Source organism: Pseudomyrmex gracilis, unplaced genomic scaffold (genome assembly GCF_002006095.1).
Source record: "Pseudomyrmex gracilis isolate BER0280 unplaced genomic scaffold, ASM200609v1 scaffold_308, whole genome shotgun sequence".
In the NCBI taxonomy this organism is placed as follows: Eukaryota; Metazoa; Arthropoda; class Insecta; order Hymenoptera; family Formicidae; genus Pseudomyrmex; species Pseudomyrmex gracilis.
The window spans coordinates 109356-129432 of NW_018020892.1; the positions used below are offsets into that span (position 1 = coordinate 109356).

Sequence of the window (20077 nt, forward strand, 5' to 3'; positions counted from 1 at the left end):
TTTTTTTTTTTTTTTGTATCGTCCCGATATCACGCAATAAATTTTATTGATATTTCAAAAAGTTCTCTATTGTGTCAATTGTACTCTATATCTTGAAAGATTTGTCTCAATTTACCTCCAACATGGCATCGTTTTCTCGCGAGCTGCCGCTGGTTCTCTTCCCGCGTTTGTGCGTATGCGGAGGCAGCGGCGGCAATCGTATCGGACCAAGACAACCGATCGGCGCCGGTTTGAACACCGGGCTTCCCAGTTTCTCCTTGTCCAGCTCGTGAAGATTCGGCAACGACCCCATTATTTCCAACTCCGCCGCTGTCGCTCCGTGATTATTTGTGTTATCTCTTTACGCGCGATCGGGCACCACGCTCGATCTCACTGCAATCGAGTAGCCGTCGTCACGAACGCCGCTCTTCTCATCTGCGAGTTGGTCACCTAAAAGTGGAAAAGAAACGAATTCCGTACGACGCACAGAACAAACAATATGAGGAGGGGGATATTTTTTGTGTAAGTGAAATTTTACGTAGATATTTATATTCTTATATATTAGACTTGTTTAATATTGCAGTTTTTGTCAATTTTTGACAATCTAGTCGCGATTGAATTGCAGCACTTGGAATCTGATCGAATCGATCAGATACCGACGGATAAAATAATACACCGCGCGCTTGTTATTCGCTATAATGAGAAAATTGCCATTAATGTGTTGCGCGCATTGCATAATTCAATTGACGGATTCTCGGGATTCGTGCTAATTGCAAGATGGAAGAAAAAAAAAAAAAAAAAAAGAGACGGATAGCTAGATAAAAATCCCGCGCGCCCAGCCTTGAACGAGAACTTTACGGAGCGCGAGAAAACTGTACGCCGATAGTATAAATAAATGAATGCATCGCCAAGCGACCTTGGATGTCGCCTCGTCGAACAATTTTTCGTTTAATTCGCGACGCGAATCCTCGATCCTCCGATGATCGACCGATTGAAAAACCGGAAATGCAAATACACACGGGTGTGGAAAACGCGTCCGTAATTGCGTTACTCGCGATTTTCAAACATAGATTTCACAGATCTAACAATCTAATAAATCTATCGAAAAAAAAAAAACAAAACAAAAAACACGATGCCATTTGTGCAAATGCGGTGATTATTATCTCCGCTTACGCAACGCGCGCCTGCAAATATCGAACACTTGCTTCACGGTACACTCCTCGGTGACGTGCGTGGTGGTCTTCGTTCACGAGGTGATCTAACAATCGAAGATGGAAAAACGAACCAATAGAACGTTTCTTGCCGACTTGTATTCTAATTAATTCACAGATTTCTGCGTATTAAAACTTGTGACTGAACGAACGATTATTTTGTTTAACGCAATCGAATACATTTACGTGGTATTCGCGAATAAAAAAAAAAAAAAAATTGAAAAAAAATCCGAATCCGCGGAAAATAATCAGCAACAAGACAACAAATTATTTATCCTATTTGTTTGTTGTGATAAACAATAATTCTTACTCACGAGTCTGTTAGAATATTATTTTGTTCTGATGCACGTCGCAGCATGCAGAAAAAAAAAAAGAGAACAAAAACCGCGAGGTTTGTACCAAGATAACACTCGGGAACGGGTGCCCGCGAGTGCTCCTCTTAAAGAACAAAACGTTGTCGAGAGGCCATTCACTGAGTCCATCGAAGAGTTCGATTATATTGAGAGGAACTTACGAGAAAAGTAGACCTCTCGAGTTTTAAGGCAACTATACGGATATACTCGTGCGACTTGGGGTTGACTCCCCCTTTTTTTTTTTTCTTTCTTCACTTTAGTGAATCCTTATATATTCATTCACACGTATCCGATCTCGCTTTCTTTTTTTTTTTTTTTACTTTTTTTTCTTTTCTATCGGGTCTCTCGGTAACTTCGGCGGCACGTGTGTCGCGTGCGGTTCGACGTGCGGAATCAACATGTGGAAATCCATCGAAAAAACCGGACGTAACGTGGGTGTAGCTGAAGGCGAGCGAGTTTCACAACATGTAAAACTACACCTGCCGAGCGGCATGAGAGATCTCTCGCTGGAGAATCCGCGGCGGATACTTAATAATAAAATATCACCGCGCGCGAGATAATATTTGTTACGCGGATGTGCATCTCGCGTCGTTGCGAGGCGTCACAGGGAGGAGAGAAAATGCGGCCGATGCGACGCGGCGTTGCGAATCGATATTTCGTTTTTCAGCACTGTCCGCGCTCTCGACCTTGGCTATTATTCTCGCGTCGGCCCACGTAACGTTAAAGCTGCCGATAATTACGTGGGTTTGCGCCACCGAACCCGAGTAACGCGCAACAACGATTGGAAATGAGAGGCAAAAAAAAAAAAAAAAAAAAAACACTAAAAGCCGCAACACCACGTCCACTCTCCGTGCGAACGCGATAGCCAATAAAAAGCGCAGACAATAAAATTGTGTTTTCGAACTAACTAATTAGCGAGTTTATCTGTGAGGGGAAGAAAACAAAAACGAATTAAAGCGAATTGAAGTTTAATTATCGGTGTAATTAATCTGAGAGCTCGGAGTTGAAAACTTAAAAAAAAAAAAAAAGAAAAAGAAAAACTTCTGATCCGCGACACATCGCGCATTCAAATATTAATTAGATATTATTTCCACAACTATGCCGCGGAATGCAAGTTACATCAACACGAGCCATCCGATCGAAAAGATAGAGCTATTTATCTATCTCTTTCACGGTACGTTACACGTGATAATAATGTAGCTTATTGGAGAATCAACTCAAAGACAACGAAGTGATGAAGCATTTTATCGTATATACGACCGACTTGTATATTTAGACTTAGGAGAGATCGTCAGAGGTGATTTTAAAAATCTTACACGCGGAGCAACCGCACGCAACGACGACAATAAAATTAATATAGATTGGTTCGTAAAAAAAAATACGGTTAGAGCCTAAAGGCTTACGTTTTTTTCGCGTTTAAATTGTCGTTGCGCGGCCGACAATCGACAATCGCCATCCTCTTCGGGGCGCTGCCAAAACTCAGCCAGTTGTCACACGGCGGACCGTCATGGGGCATGATCACTGCACGTGAAACCGATCGTTGCTCTCATTTTTCCGTGCCGGACTTCGGATGCGATGGACCTCGTCATTCGCGGCGCGAATCTCTCGCGAATCAAGCGTCGACGACGACGACGACACACGCGACGCTCAAATTATCACTCCGCGGCACTCGCGCGATTATCAGAGCGATTCCGAGAAGAATCGTCCTCGCGACCGTTCGCATTTCCGAATTTCGCGCCGTCACTCCAATTCGAACTCAATCCGAACTCGATCCTTTTTTTTTTTTTTTTTTGTTTTTCTCTTCTTCCTCGAAGCTGACGGCGGTCTCGGGAAGTGTGTTCGGCGCAAGAATTCGCACGATCGCGCGCGTTTCGGAGGTCTGAGAAATCGAATTAAATACCGACGAACAATTGAATTCCGAAACGGCGTATCCGCGAAATCTCAGAGTTCGTCGGAAACGACAACCGGGAGAGAAAAAAAGAAAGAAAGAGAGAGTTAATCGCCATGAATCATGCGCGGATACATCATGCGTTGTAACACTTGGGGAGCCATTATTAAACGCGCGCGGTACGTTGACACGAATGAATCGCGAAATATACGAAGGACACGACGACCGAAAGAACGCGCCGGAATCACTGACGTGCGATCAATCATCGGACCGGTTGTCGCGGCGGATAAAACGAGATCTCCAGCGGGGGATTTAATTGACGTCTCTTTGTTTCTCCGCGAGTCGACGATGGTCCAGTGATGGTTTCTTCTTCGGGGAAACATAAACACCGCGCGTGTGTTACTCTTCGTTATTCTCACATTTCCGCTTGTTGGATTCTCCTTTCGCGTTCTTCCTTTTCGTCACCCGTCAATTTCTTCGCAAATTTGTCCCGGAGATCGACAGTTATTACCCGGGAATCTCCGATTCGCGCTCCGCGATGACAGAATCCAGGTCCTGGGAAGACCGACGAAGGGACGACTCGCAACACGGCTTGATTCTCCGCACGGAATTCGGTGTCGCTCGGTTCTGCTCGAGTCAGCTCGGCTCGGCCTCCTCTCCTGATGGTCGATAATAGTGAGAGTGCGTACTAAACGCGCGCTCCTTCAATTCTCGCTCCGAATCTTCTACCAAGTGTGAATTCCCTTCAAATCTCATCGTTCTGCGCAAAATAGTCATCGAGATCCAAATCGATTTGCAAATGATCCCGAGCGATGATCGATAATAGCTACAAACATAATCGCAACATCCCTCTGGACAGTTTGTTCTGCGAGGTCGGTTTCCGCAACGAAGTACGACAGGCAGCACGTATTCGTCGTGTCTCATTTTTAAAAATAAATGTAACTGATAATATATAATGCTGCAAAATATGAAAAAATATATATTGCAAAAAAAGTAAAAGTAATAAACTTTTTTAATCTTACCGGTACAATTATAATAAATTTTTCTCTAAACCTCACATAAAAAAAAAACGTACATTTAATAACAAATTTTTTTTAAATGTACGAAAGTTTTGCAATACGGTGTTATATTGAACGACAACTCGCATTTGAAACGAAGACAAGCGAGTTCGAATTTAATTGGCATCGAAATCTCCTGCGGCTTGTTCAAAAATCAGGTCGGGGTCGCGCGAGGATGATATTAGATCCATAATCAGTATATCTCCGAGCTACTAATGATTCGCGCTTTTGCGGGGGGGTACGAAGGTTTCGCTCGCGAATCCAGCACAGGCCTTCCAACGGTTATGCACGCGCCGCGGGCGTGCGTCTTTCAATTCCGTGTCGTCGAGGGTAACGTCGATTGTTGCATCTGTCACGCGTGGCTGACACGTTCGATTAGCGGAGGAGAATCGAGCGCCAACTTGAAAGCTCTCTGCTCGAGATATCTCTCTCTATCGACAGGGTGTAGATTTAATTAAATTGAAAGAAGCTGCGTAAGCGCGCTCTGTGTTTAAAATAATAATTGAAACAATTAATTTAATAGTTGCAATTTTTGTTTTCTCTTTCAATATCTGCCTCGATAAAATATAAATCACCACGCGTTTTGTAAAATTATTCTATTTTTTTTTAATTAATATTGTCGGGAACTGAAGTTGTTTTGTTTTTGTTTTTCTTTTTATGAATCCTTCTCGTATATAAAAAATACATGTGTACCGCGAAGTGCGCGTTTTGATATCGAATGTATCGCATCTATTGTTGTCTCTTTTCCGCGTTGCCGATTAGTTGGTTGATCGAGTCGAGTCTTATTTTATGTATAATATATATTATAATATATATTCCGTATAATATATATTATATAATTTATTATATATTTATAAAATATTATACATTATATTATATTATATGTGTATTATATACAACAGTATTACATACTACAGTAAGGTCACTGACCTCGGCCGCGCGGCCTTGGTGGGGTCACTGACCCGGCCGCGCGGCCTTGGGGGGTCACTGACCTCGGCCGCGCGGCCTTGGGGGGGTCACTGACCTCGGCCGCGCGGCCTTGGGGGGGTCACTGACCCGGCCGCGCGGCTTGGCGGGGGAGGGTCACTGACCCGGGCGCGCGGCCTTGGTGGGGGAGGGTCACTGACCTCGGCCGCGCGGCCTTGGGGAGTCACTGACCTCGGTCGCGCGACCGCGGCGAGGTCACTGACTTTAGTCACGTGATTATGGTATATATATAAATATGTGTGTGTGTATTATATATAGATATAGAATATTATATATAATATATATAATATTCTCTGTTTTACTCTTGTCCCTGTCACGTAACTTTAGTCACATGGTGTTTTTCTACTCCTTCCTGTCACATAACTTTAGTCACGTGTTGTTTTTCCATTCTCCCTTTTTTCTTTTATTTTTTGAGTTTGATTTTCATGCGTTATTTCTGACATCTCTCATATGTACATCATGTGTATTATATTGTTTGTAGGACGTATATATTGGCTGTCATTGTGGTGACAGGTTAAGTTCACTCACTACACGTTAAAATAAAAGCAATACTAGCGTGCGCGCCTGTGTTGTGCTAGTATATCAGAAAAAACAAATTGTGACGTGGCTATGTTCGATCACTGTCAGGAACGGATCCTTTGAAAGTGTCACGATTCTAAGCTTCTGTTAATTAAGCGACTCGTTACATTTCGCTCAATAAAAAGAACTTAAACTGTATCCGTTTACGCGGATGCTCCTCTACGCTTTTAAAATCGAAAGCTCTGGTCAAGAGTTTAAATTAATACACTTGCAAAATGTTATTTCAAAAAAAAAAAACATCAATAAAAATACAAAATATTTTACAAGCGACGCAACTTCTTCTTCGTACAATACAACATCTAGATCGCGCAAAGATACTTACGTTGCGTTTGACGAAGAATAGAGCAATGAATAATCGAGATATGTAATTAGTATCGTTTTTAATCCTCGTCCGATGATCACATTCTCTAATTGGCGATCGCAATCGCGACAATAGAACATAGGCATGTCCTGTTCCTGCCTCTCAAGGAGAGACGTCGAACCACCTTTTATTATTGCATATCAACGCACTTAACAGCCGTGGACGTACGAAGAGGCATTATGAAGTATGTCAATGTTACGACGCGATCGCATGTGCGCTTACGTGCACATAAGTATGTGCAAGTCGCTCCTCGCGGGGTTGATCACCTCAACGAGCCGCTTATTGTGCTCTACCGGTCGAGACTGAAACTCTTCTCAAGCTGGGATCAATTAGCGACAGTTAGAAACCGTCGAACCGTTTCGCGTGCGACTTGCATGTCATCGAACATTTGTTTCTGATATTTAAATAGAGACAAGATTTGTTTCGTCGAAAAATTAATTAACGAGTATTTCATTCGGAACTTTTTATAGGACGTTAATAATTAATCTACCAAAGACAGTACAAGACCGTATTTTCTTTCGCAATTATTCAATGATTGTGTTAATATTTGAAAATTAACGTAATGAAAATTATGTTAATTGTTGCGCAACAGTTTGTAATACCATATTTTCTGTATTACTAATTTCGCGTGGACGGACTTGAAGCGAAGACTCTTCGTCACGTTTCAACACAACGCGAACAACGCTGTTGTGTTTCCCCGTTTCTTCCTCCGCGGTTATCCGTTTCTAAATGCAATGATGTAACGAGTAAGGTGCAAGCGGTCAAGTCACGATGCAACCTTGAAAATCGAAGATCGAGAGTAGTACCGTCTCGTCGTATGTAAGTAGTCGTGTGTGTATGTGTGCGCGCACATACTATCGAGGAGATACGTTATTCTTTATCCCCTTCCTCGCTCTCAACCGCTACTGACGGAAGGAAGGCTCGATCCTTGGACACTTTCTTATAAATGAAGGTTGAGCACCGGCGCGCCTCATTTGACGCTCCACCCTCCATACGCGAAGGGATCGATCGATCCGCGGAATCGGATTTTTTTTTCTCGCGCTCTCTCGCCGTTTTCTCACGTTGCATCTTCCTTCCTTCTGTTGTTCCGCGTATTGTGCGCGCGGTTCGATCGCGGTGCGTGAACGTCCTCTGATCTCTTTCTTCTGAAGTTCGGGGGATATCTCAATTGCGGACCTCGTCGAAAACGGACACGTGAGTAATTTTGCGGTTTGTCACACGATGAAAAGGATTTGCGGGTCCGGTTGCGCCAAATTGCTCGTTACCGTTTTTTTTTTTTTTTTATTTTTATTTTTATTTTTATGAAAGGCGATGGAAAGAAAATATAAGCGATCGTAGCTTTACGAGCTGCTTCTCCGCCGAAGAGAGGGCAGACAAAATCTATGTTACGACAGAAATCGACAAAGGACAGTCGCAAAAAAACTTCAATATACAAAGGCATTAAGCTTTTTTTTTACGTCCCGTTCAATTGCGTCCGAGATTTGGGCTAGCCGCTACTTTTTTGCGAGACGGCAACGATAAATTGCTCATGTTTTATGGAATATTCTACTCTCATATTGGTTTTCCTCCGAACGATTTTTGAACCAGTTCTTTTTTCAACCGAGATAGATTTAATAAATGTATCGAAGTATAGAGCAGACTCTTTCAACTGTGAAAGTTAAGTATTGAAATTTAGCATTTAATTATATACAACACTTTGCATTTAACTAGGGAAAAAGCTGTAATTAAAGAACGGTCGCACTCAGCATAACGTTCGCATTTGCAAGACCGGATTTGCACAATTGGGACTGAATGCGAGAAAACAAAAAAAAAACGGTGGTGAAAGTATATCGAGTGAACGTGTGCGAGAGAAAGACAATACGCGCACCTTCGATAATACACATGCGACACAATGATATGTAACAAACGAATAAACACTAATATCTCGATACAAAAATGTTTTCTATTATAAATTCTTCTTCGGCAAAATCATTGCGTTTTAAAAATACATTTTGTAATAAGAGTGCCGAGTAGAGAGAAATGAAGATTTATTGATCGAAAGATGAAAGAGAGAAAGAAAGAGTACGTGTCCGCGAGAGGGAGAAATATGAGAGAAGAATTACTCCGATAAAAGACGATAACACACACGAAATTAGATCCAGTGTCAAAACTGGAGTCGTTTTGCGAAATCACCGCATGATGTAAACCCTAAAGCCTAAAATTAAATGTGAAAATAATCCGCTGGGAAGACTGTGTGCTTCCGTCTCGTTTCAATCATAATTTGCTCTTGATTATAGGTTGTTAAAAAGGCACGACTACTAAGGACTAAGCTCGGTATAAATATAGTATTTAATATAAAACATACGACTAGCTCCTTGTGAAGTAATTGACACGACGTGTGATCGGAATGAATTTTTCGAGCCCGCTTCTCAATTACTCGTCGATGCGATTAATTGGATCTGGTAATTAATTAAAATGAATATATTACCTTCGCCTACGTGTCCGCATTTGCGTAGCGGATACGTAATGGAGGCTTGTTACATCCGCGTCCAATCCCGCATGTCGACGCACGATCTACGCCCATAACGTTTCCACACTCGGTCTCTCCGAAGCCTTCAACCAGGCATTTAATTAAAGTCTCCGACGTGACCGTTTCTCGATCACACCCGCGCGACGCAATGTGACTCGACGTCGCGGTAAATCGCGTGGTTTCTTCTCTCGGCCGCGCGTTCCTTGAAAGTATAATAGTCGCGTTATTGATTATTTTTAATATTCGCGCGTTTCTCATTGTCGTCACACAACATTTCTTGTGTTGCGTTAGCATCTCGAGTTTACCGCGCGTTTGAAATGACACATTCGGTTGCGAACGATAAATCTAGGTCGTAAAGATGTTTTCTGTAAATAACAGCTCGTATATGAGAAATAATAACTAAATGAAAAACTCTGCTCACACACACAAAGTATAATAACCGTGTCGGATTTGCGCTCGTTTTATAATGTCGCGCTGTACGAATCAGTTACACATGTACATAGTAAAACAACGTCGCACTTGTAGACAATTTAATATAGATTTGTTTACAACATATATATGTGTTCACACAGTCCCTCTCAGTGTTCATTAACACAAATACGTTACTCACCTACTTTCGTTGTGCTCGACGCTCTTTTGCGTCCAAGTTTGTTGTTGAAAGTAAAATTTCTCTTCTTACAGATTTTCATCAAAGTTTTATCGAAAAAAAAGTGTTTTCAAAGCTTTCTTTCTCTCGCGCACGAGTTTTCTGTGTTATACAATATTTACGCATGTATAACTTAGAGAAGACTTACTCTCGTATACAACATTGTTCATCGCCCCGCGGAATCTCTCGAACGGCGGTGGGGAGAAAAAAAAATCATTAAATCCGATCGGCCGGAAAAAACACGGAAAGGTCCCCTCGGGAAAAGCGAGATGGCTTAAGCGGCCGAATGGCTTTTACACGTATAATCGATCGGACGGAGGGCGCGCGAACTCTCTCTTTCCTCTGGACAATATTGTATAAATACCAGTATCGAAAACGAGCACACACGAACACACGCTTCACCCGCAAAGCCACGTTTTTCATCAAAACAATAATCACTTTGCATAATAATTCTATAAAAATTTTGACACAAGAGCAACGTATTTTGCGGATAATATTTTTATGATAAATTAAACCGTTATTATTAAAGAAATTGGTAAAAATAAATTAAAATATTGTTTGAGAAATAAATGGAATAGATTTACAAACTTTATGATTCGTATTCTAATCATCGCGTGTGCAATTATATATTTTTTCTCGCATTATCGCTTGTTATTCGAGCGGGAAGCATGTATCGTTCCGCCTTGACGCGCACGCGCTTTTTTTCTCTCTTCTATTTGTTCCGATGCTAATTACCGGTAACGCGACTTTATAGGAGTAGTAGAATAAATATTTATACACGGAAATAATGTAAACTTCGAGATAAATAAATTACTGTGTCAGACGAAGTCTTTTAATTCGTTAAGGAGAAGTAATCGAGATATATATCGTCTTGTAAATTTTCAAAGTTAAATCAATCCTGACCAAAAGAGTAACGCTGATCATTAGCGGATTCAATTCGCACAATTGTGTTTTCTAGAAACGAGCATTTGTGCAAATATTTATTTAATAAAAATAATTTGAAGCGTTCGTTTTTTCTATACGATAGATGTTTTTTTTCTTGGTGATTAAATGATAAATATGTCCGTGTAATTGCAGAATTGCAAAACTTCCAATAGAACTCGCTGTGCAATAATACGATAATGAGCGTAACAACAATAATTTCACATAATAAAACCAAAATAGATTACACACCACGCCACTAATCGAGTTGATGAAAAAAAAAAAACGCAAGTATTTTGCGTTGTGATTTTTGCGTTCTATCGTTTCTCAAACAATATTTTTAATCTCCGTGCTTGCTAACTTTGTGTCGTGATGTGATCATGACAATTAATTTATCATAAAAATCTTATGCGGTCAAACAAGCGATTTTTTAAAATCTCGCGACCTTCATAATTAACAGAAAATCAAAAAGTATCGAAAAATCATGTTTATATCAATGTGTCGCCTCAAAAAATAATTTGCACACGAGAATATTATAAACGTAATTATATAACACGCACGCAAGTTTAATGCAATATAATTATAATATGCATATAAGTTTATACGTTGCAAAGAGCAAGTTTATTTTGTAATAAGTAATTAAAGAGCAAAATATCGCATCTCATTAATAACATCGTCACAACGGTGTGACGATGTTATCTTTTTTTTATTAACTTATATCACATAGCGTATTAATTCCGCATAAGAATACACGCGCGCGCGCACCTCTCGCGTTTCACGACAATAACATCTTTCGTTACCGCATCTTCACTGGCATTTTGCAAACCAAATGTGGCAAAGATGCCGTGGAAAAGATAAACACATCGCATGATTTTACAACTAGCTCGTTACGATCTTATTCATGCGCTTTTATCTGTTGTCTATCGTACGCGTGGCCAAGGATTTTTTTTTTATTACTTACGATTACGTTACACATAAATCGTATTTGTGTCTTCCAACCCGATAACTTCCGGTTTGCCCGGTATTATATCTCGTGGCAATTTTCATAGCTGCCGTAACGACAGACTCGCGCGCGAACTCTGCTATATATCTCACGTTCTCTCTTCCACGCAATAAAAGTTAAACCAAGAGATACAGAAGTTACCGCACAGACATCGATTATATTCCTATTAAATGTAGGCAAATAACTATGTGTATCGCTCGAGTGTATCTCGTCGCGAGCCGCTCGCGCGTGTAATTACGACGAATCGAATTACAGATTCACATCGCACATACAGGCCCGCTTTGTCTGTACGACAGAAACGTTCTTTGAGATCGAAACTGTCGTCGGAAAGATTAATTCGCCGTCACGCGAACACACATTTTGTGCACTATTGCCGCGCTTGGCATATCATTGCCAAGTTTGCACCTTGGCATTCGATGAAAAATCATGGGGGGGGGGGAGAGGGTTTGTGGAAATCGAAGGAGAAATTCCCCTCAAGCGTTTCTCTCGCGCGATATACCTAACACTTAGGAAACACGACCCAGCGGTGAAATAAAAAAAAATGAAGATATACGACGCCAGATTAAATCCAACTCTCTTTTGGTCACAATTTTAAAAACACGTGACTAAAGTAAAGCCACTTGACCTTATAGTCACGTGTTGTTTTTCCTTTTCTCACGTGACTTTACTTTCGTCACACGACTTTTTTAGTTTTTTTCTAATAAAATCACACGTGACCAGTCACGTGGTGTTTTTTTTTTTTACTCCTCCCTGTCGCTGCAGCGTCGAGATAAAAGTGGCGACAGTCAATATCGAGAGAGAGAATCGATTGTGATTATTTACACTCGCTTCTTCTATAATAGGTTATATCCAGATTTCCATTTTTTTCTTCAATGACAACATTCGCAGCAGTCTTTTGCAACACAGAAATTGTGATGACTGAGAACCAGGTCCTCCCCGAAATTCAGTTCTTTTTTTCAATCGATAAAGACCGGTCCGGAAAAATTCAAAAAGGTGTGGATTCGAACTCGGAACTTCTCTGCTCGCAGCCTCTGCACTCAGACCACTGGGCTGGTCTCTCTCTCTCTCTCTCTTTATCATCCGCATCATTTTGTCATTTCATCAAAATTGTTTCTGTCTTCTCCGCACGTTCGCTTTGTCAGATAAAGCGTGACGACCTTCGTTTCGCCGTCTCACCACGTTCTCGTTTCAGCTTCGTCATCTTCAACTTCGTCTCATACATTACATTATTTATCAACTAATAATAACAAGTTAAATATAGTCATAAGTCTCAGTCACAATATAGACTGAGATATGATTGTAAGAAGCAAAACTCTGTAAAGAAAAATCAATGTCTGATTACATTAATTACAATGTAATGGGGTTTGCGAAACTCGATTCTCTCTAAAAAAAAAAAAATAAATAAAAAGAGGTCTGTCTCATGAATTCTGATCAAGACGCGAGACGCTACTATTGTGATGTAGAGATTACTAGATATTCAAATGACAGTTTTCGTTCCATCTCAATGAGTTTGGTTCAAGGTGATCCGGCCGTGTGTGTGTTTCAAACTTCTTGCGCGCATGCACGCAAAAAGACACGAGCTTTTCCCGTCCGTTCGATTGCCTCTTATAATTACGATTCGTTACTCCCGCTGCGAAGACGATACCGCGCGTACGCGATGAAACGTAATGCTCTACGCGAAATAATGATTGTAATGAGTAATAATTGCAATGATTATAACAACGACCGCGCGCTCTTGCGCGTAGGTGTTTCGCACGTGTCGGAGACACGTGCAAAAATTTACCGTCGGATCGATCTTTTAAACGCGAATCTAAACCTACCAAACGAACTTCTTCCGTATTCGTGTTGGAATAATTTAAAAAAAACTGTAACATCGAGTTTTTTTCAGTATTACGTAACTGTACTAGTAGTAAATTATATAATTAATTGTAAAAAGAAAAAAAATGATGTGTTAGAATTTTGTTGTGTTAAATGTGTGCTACTATTTAACGACACAAATTGAAAAACACAATCCGACAGCAAAATGATATCGGTAGTTTTGAAATATCATTGTCTAGATATCTTTTTTGCGCGATCCTAGAACGGCAATTATTCCTTACGCGAAGCGTAACATTTGCGTATTCAAGTAAACTCGGATTTTCTTTTTATGTTCCGAACTGTTCCGGTAGTGGTGAACGTGTTTCGCAGAACACAGAACCAACTTAAGTTGCGCGCCTTATAATTGATCAGCGCGCCGTTCTTACGGTGACAAGTGCATTACACGTAAATTGCTAACGCACAGACCTTGAGCAATTACCGGTATCGCGCCGATCGACGTACTCGCTGGTCTCTCGCGGCCAGGATATTGAAATGAAAATACTATACCTATCGAATGTGATGAATAATGAAAGAAGCGTTGTAATAACAATTTCCGAACGCGATTCATCATCTTGTTTTGGCGATGAACGCATACACATTCTTGCAACCGCACAAAAGAACTAAGTGTCAAGTATTTGTATTCATATATTCAAGAAAATCTGAAATATATATAAATTATATAATTTAAGTATGTTTGTTATTTATACATTAATATTTATTAACTTAATTTATTGATTTTTATAACTTTTTTAATTTATTTATTTACTTGGAGAGTAAATTTTTTAATTTACTTTAATTGACAAAACGCAAGGCAGAAGTTTCGAGAAAAAAAATATTAAAAAAATAAAACGGTTTTTTTTTTATCACACTCGAGACATCTCTCTCTCTCTCTCTCTCTCTGTGTGGTCACAATTATCTTGTAATTAAAGTCAGTGCAATTTACTGCACGCGCGCATTACACAAAGTATATCCGAATATTAGATAAAAAATATAATGACGACGCGATAACTGATAAGTAAGGGAGACCGAGGCTATCTGTCTATAATATTGCTGCTAACTCAACAGTTAATAAGTAGATAGCTCTATCGTTCTCATATGTTGTTCAGAAAGCTCTAGAAAAGAAAGTTATTGTTTTTTTTATTATTTTCACAAGTTATTGTTGTTTTGCGATACTTCTTATAGATATATGTGTTGAAAAAAACGGCATACACAATTTTATTAACTTTTTTTGACAAGTAAAAAATTTGTCTTGTGGTAATAATATACCTCAAATTAAAATAAGTGTTTACAATATTCTTCTAATCAATATGTAGTGGTCAAATGTGAGAAGTGTTATATCTTAATTCCTCCTCTCACACGCGCTACCGCAAGAAAGTAACATACGAGCAACTACTTGATCCTGCGTTTGAATTAAATTTTTATCACAAAAATACACGTCAAGTAAGATTTTGTGTTAATGAAAAACTTTAGTGGTATTTTATATTTTACTTGTAATATATATGAATAAATATAAATATATACAAATAAATAAATAACTAGAAGATAAAAGAATTAAGAAAACAAAAGAAATTAACTAAATTGATTTTATACAAGCTTAAAATCAAACATTGTCTTTATGCAAGAATTCTGTCAAAAAGTCTGCATAAAACATTACTATTCCGATCTCGACGACGACCATCAAACTTTTTGTTAATATTAATAATAAATATTATTACAAATATTAGAAAAAAAGATAAAAACTATTTTTTATTATGTGGACAGATAGTCCCTTGAGCGTGATCAGATGGCCCCGTATACTTGCCGACTTTAACCATTTTTCTTTAAAACGTTAAAGAGAGTTAACGATTCTAAATACGTTTTTTTTTTTAAAGAAAAGATTAAAAAGTACATACCATTAAAATTTCAGCCAAATATCTTTGTTAACTTTTTAGTAAATTTGAAAAAAGCGTAAATTGTGAACAAATAGCCCCGGTTTCTCCTAAGTATTCACGTCTGCCAACCATCGCAACAACCGCGTGACTTCTATATATCTCTCATAATGCTAATTATATAATTCTCCTCGACATATAATCTTGCGACGACAATGATAAGGAAAAAATCCTTTATATAATATATATATATATATATATATATATATATATATATCTTTATGTATATATTTATGTATAAAATATACATAATTATATCATTATGTATATATATATATATCTCAAGCATGCATTTTCCAGATCAATCAAGGATGCTCAACTCGATGATGCAGAAAGTTGAATTTCTCTACAAGCCTTACGCGCTAGCTATAGTGTCAATCGGTTATGTTCTTGCGGAACTTGGCCATTTTTTGATAGGTAAATCTCCACTTTTAAATCGATTTACCGATTGTTCCTCGAACAATTATAATTTACTGTGAAAAAATCATAATATATTTTCGAACATAATAATTGTTTGTATATTGTGCTATGTTTAATTTTAAAAACGTAATTTAATTTTGTTAACACTACCGTATCAATTTCTCCGTTGCAAAGGCGCGACGAGCAAGGCGATCGCCGAAGACCTGCACTACGGCGACATCGCTTGCCAGTTCAATTCGACGACGCTGTCGACGATCGATGTTCCGATTAAATGCGAAGATGCGAAAAATTCCACGGAGTAAGTTCACTTTTTAATGCGAATTCACCTGCTCCGGAAAGGATTTCCAATTGGAAAAACGTTATCGCGGAGAGAGACGAGGAATTGCGCGCGTAACTGTAAACGCAATTAACTCCCGGTATTTTCTTCTCCGAGAGACAAACTCGATTTCCTTGCAGGCAGATTGATTCATCTCGCGACACGTAATGTTCAGAGTATCACCAAGTTTACACCACACACGTGCGATGGTAAATGCGCGAGATCGTCGTCGCGAGATGAGTCGTCGGTTCTCGCTCGCGAGATTGATGGAGCTATTGTCAACACATTCCGAGGTAAAATATCCGCGCGTTAAATACCGTAAAAATAATTCCGTGTGAGTTCTCTCTCTATAGATACGCGAGAGAAAATTAACTCTTCATTCCGAACAAATTTCCATTCCGCGCGATATTCTCACGGTCATGAATTGATTATGAAACTCGAATACTTTCTGTGTACGCCGCATTGATTATCGCGCTTGTTATCGCGTTGCACATTTGCTCGGTCTTCGCGTATTAACACACGCTCTTTGTGTCTCCTCCGTCCCGTTTCGCAGTTGCCAGTCCTTGGAACTGAACGGATCCTATTACTGCGAGTGGAATTACAACGGCCTCGGTCTGGACTATCAAATCTTGGCCGGACCCAGCTTTATCGCGGTTTACACGGTCGTCGGTGTTCTGCTGGGCATCGCGGCCGATCGTTACAACAGGTGATCATAGAATTAATTCAATTGAAATTTTCGAAATTCAATCAATTCGTTTCGAATCAAATATATATTCTATTCGTTTCAGAGTGAAGCTGCTGACGGTGTGCACTTTGGTGTTCAGCATAGCAATCATTCTGAGCGGCGCGGTGACGGAATACTGGCAGCTACTTATTCTGCGAATGATCCACGCGGCAGGGTGAGTCTCGACAATCGGTCGCTTCCGCTTCCGATCGGTCCGTTCATTCACGAACGACAATGGATTTACGATTACGCGACTATTTTCATAAAATCCTAAAAAACAAAAACGGATATTGCAGAGAGGCGGGATGCAATCCGCTGGCGACCGGTCTTCTGTCCGACTGGTTTCCGGAAGAACAACGGGGTCTTGTGATGTCCATTTTCAATTGGGGCATTTACGGCGGTTACGGCATCGTTTTTCCGATCGGTCGCTACGTGCCCGGTCTGAACATTTGGAATCTGGTGAGCCAGAAACGTCGATCGAATATATCGTCGTTGTCTCTTTTGTGACAGATTTTTTTCTTTCTCTCGCGTTTTTATTTTCAATACACACAGGTATTGGTATTATACCGTCCCGCGGTAGATAACTACCTACTTACTCGACATACATGGATTTCAAGATCACACTTCCTTGCGGAAAAGAAAAAGCATTTATAAATCAAGGACTCGCGAGCAAATTAAAATCGGATTTTGGAAATAAACGGCGCGCTAAATGAAACATTTTCGATTACCGATATGTAGACGAGTAATTTGTAACGCTAAAATTTATTTAGAGTCTCTGTGTGTGAATTCTCTCGCATATGGAAAAATCAAGTGAAACGCGGTAAATTAACAAAATTCTGTTAATTGAAAACTAACGCAAATTGATTATTAACAAATTGCCCACTCTCGACAGGGTTGGAGAGCTTGTTATTACGGAGCCGGCATAATCAGTTTAATTATCACCGTGCTTACCGGTTTGACGCTCACCGAACCAGAAAGAAAAGCTACAGGCGAGGAAGCGGCCGGCGACGGGAAGAAAGTATCAGTTTGGAAAGTGCTACTGCAACCGCGCATTGTTCTATTGTGCGTCGCCGCCAGCATCAGACATTGCGGTAAAGGGCAATACCTTGACGCAAAAGGATTGAGATACATATCGAGGGTACATTTAGCGTCTACACTAATCGCGGCAAAGTCACCTCGCTGCGATACGCATACACACACACACTCTCATTCTCTTTTTTCTCATTAGTCTGACTCTAATTGCTCTAAACTATGTCACTCGAATCTCCGTAAATCTTCGAAGAAGGAAACGAATTCGCTCGCGAACGGATGTGACTCACGTTTTTGAACGAACAAAATTTTACCTTTGAATTAAAAAATTATTAAAAAAAAAAAAAAAATGCTGCGAAACACGAGAAAAAAATGAATTTCGCGAAAGTTTTCTTCTTCAATTACGAGCGATTCGTTTTTTTCCTCTAATCTTTGTATGACAATCTTTTTCCGTTTGCTTTTTTCAAATCTCACTTTTACGGTTACGGAATTAAAATGAAATTTGTCTTTTCTTTCTCTCTTTTTTTTTTCAGGCGGTTTGTGTTTTGCTTACAATTGCGATCTGTACTACAGGGAGTATTTTCCGGACACCGATCTCGGCTGGTCGCTTTTCGCCGTCACATTTGTTATCGGCAGTATCGGGGTTGTGGTTGGCGGAACAATTAGCGACAAGATTGTGGCAAAAATGGGAATTCGTTCGCGCGTAGCTTGTCTGGCGATCAGCCAGCTGATCGCGACACCAGGCGCATTCGGTTCCGTTTACTTTGATCCTCTCTGGGCCATGATCACGCTGGGAACGTCTTATTTCTTCGGTACGCTAGTAGTAGTTTTTGTAAACACGGAGAGACTCAAGTTTGACAATCACCGATTTGATTTTTAATTGCAGCCGAAATGTGGTTCGGAATAGTGTTCGCCGTCGTCGTGGAGATCGTTCCTCTGAATCTGCGATCGACCACCGTCGGCGTCTTCTTGTTCATCATGAATAACATCGGCGGCAACTTGCCGGTACTTGTCGAACCCACCAGATTGGAGATCGGTTTTCGCGAATCGTTGTACATTTACTACGCTGGTTTCTACGGCATCAGTGAGTAAAACTTGAATATATAAGATTCCCGTACGCGCAATAGTTTTTTTTTTGCAATCGCTTATGTCATCCATTTATTTGTAGAAGCGCACCCCCCCGGTTTCTTCCCCGCGAAGTTACCTCTTGACACATCTCCTGATTACTTCAGAGAGTCATGTATTATTTTCTTATATATATATAGTTTTTCTCTTATATATAAAAATATTATGTATTGTCTCATACATGAAAGTAGTTTTTCAATGCTTTTTTTCTCAAGGGAAAAGCGGCAAAACTTCTCTTGCGGAAATCATTAGTTACGGAAGACGCATGTGTGTGTGTGTGTGTGTGTATGTCGGTCGATGGCATCACGTAATACTTTGTGTGTTCGTAGGTTCTATTATATTCTTCCTGACGATGTTCCTAATGGACGGTCCTGCGGAGGTGGAGACGTCGAATCAGCCGCCGGCTTACGACAATAGCACATTTACTAATGACGATGGCCAATTGCCAACATTCGTACTGTCGCAGTTTCCGGCGCAACCGCCGCTTTACGAACATTCTCGATTATGAGACAGAAGAGAAACTAATTTGTCCCGCGACGAGGAAGAGATAGGTAGTTGAAAATAAAATTCGAGCTTGCGTTATTCGCGATACACACAAGTCCGATGATGACTTCGGATCTGGCGTCATTAACCCGTTTAATGCCGTCTGAAAATTGATGAACAAAGAAAATTGCGGTCGCACACCGCGAGAATTGACGCAGCGAGAGAGAATCAAACGGGTCTCTCTTTGTTTTTAAGGTGGTAGAACACATCATATGTGATATATATCTGTTTTGCGACTAACGTTAAATAGATTATTAAAGTTCCTCGCGCCCCGACGAGCCGTTGACTTGCAAAATAACACGAGCGCTCACAGTTACACCGAGCTGCAAAAATGAAATTGAGAAATTTTTTTTTGTTTGTTCGATTGCACAACGCGCGTTTTGCAAAAATGTTCTTTGCGTGCGTCCAACTACGTTGGATTACGCAAGATTCTTCACGAAAACGTTTGTAAAAAATCTCCGTAAACTGTGTCGACCTGTTTGTTTGTTTTATACGAAGGAATCGAAGAAACACAAAGTGTTTAACAAAAATATCTACGAAAAACTTAAATTATACTACTTACTTATTGTGCTCCTTAAAAGAGATAAAATGACCTGTAGACAATCACCTGGCAATTGCATTCAAAATGTTTTTTTATTGA

General features: G+C 40.0%; 2 protein-coding genes across 2 annotated transcripts in view; one reads left to right on the forward strand and one right to left on the reverse strand.

Annotated features, from left to right (window-relative positions):
• Positions 1–4082, reverse strand: part of LOC109859958 (UNC93-like protein) — an 8082-nt gene extending 4000 nt beyond the window's left edge. The window contains exons 1-2 of the mRNA XM_020438718.1: positions 2947–4082; positions 123–429 (exon numbers count right to left, since the gene is read on the reverse strand). Of these exons, the coding sequence (XP_020294307.1) occupies positions 123–292 (170 nt within the window). The 5' untranslated portion in view covers positions 293–429; positions 2947–4082. The remainder of the gene's footprint in view (positions 1–122; positions 430–2946) is intronic.
• Positions 4083–7386: 3304 nt separating this feature from the next.
• On the forward strand, positions 7387–19985 carry LOC109859955 (putative metabolite transport protein HI_1104). The gene is made up of 10 exons (XM_020438714.1): positions 7387–7610; positions 15581–15697; positions 15875–15998; positions 16570–16722; positions 16805–16915; positions 17037–17199; positions 17633–17831; positions 18303–18581; positions 18656–18853; positions 19224–19985. The coding sequence occupies exons 2-10, from the start codon at positions 15592–15594 to the stop codon at positions 19400–19402; spliced, it is 1512 nt and encodes a 503-aa protein (XP_020294303.1). The 5' UTR covers positions 7387–7610; positions 15581–15591; the 3' UTR covers positions 19403–19985.
• The last annotated feature ends 92 nt before the right edge of the window (positions 19986–20077 follow it).

Excerpts from the sequence above, each read along its gene's own strand:
- LOC109859955 (XM_020438714.1), top strand. The coding sequence starts at position 15,592 with ATGCTCAACTCGATGATGCAGAAAGTTGAATTTCTCTACAAGCCTTAC. Across the intron at positions 17,200-17,632 it reads GTCTGAACATTTGGAATCTG|GGTTGGAGAGCTTGTTATTA; the intron begins GTGAGCCAGAAA and ends CACTCTCGACAG. Across the intron at positions 18,854-19,223 it reads CGCTGGTTTCTACGGCATCA|GTTCTATTATATTCTTCCTG; the intron begins GTGAGTAAAACT and ends GTGTGTTCGTAG.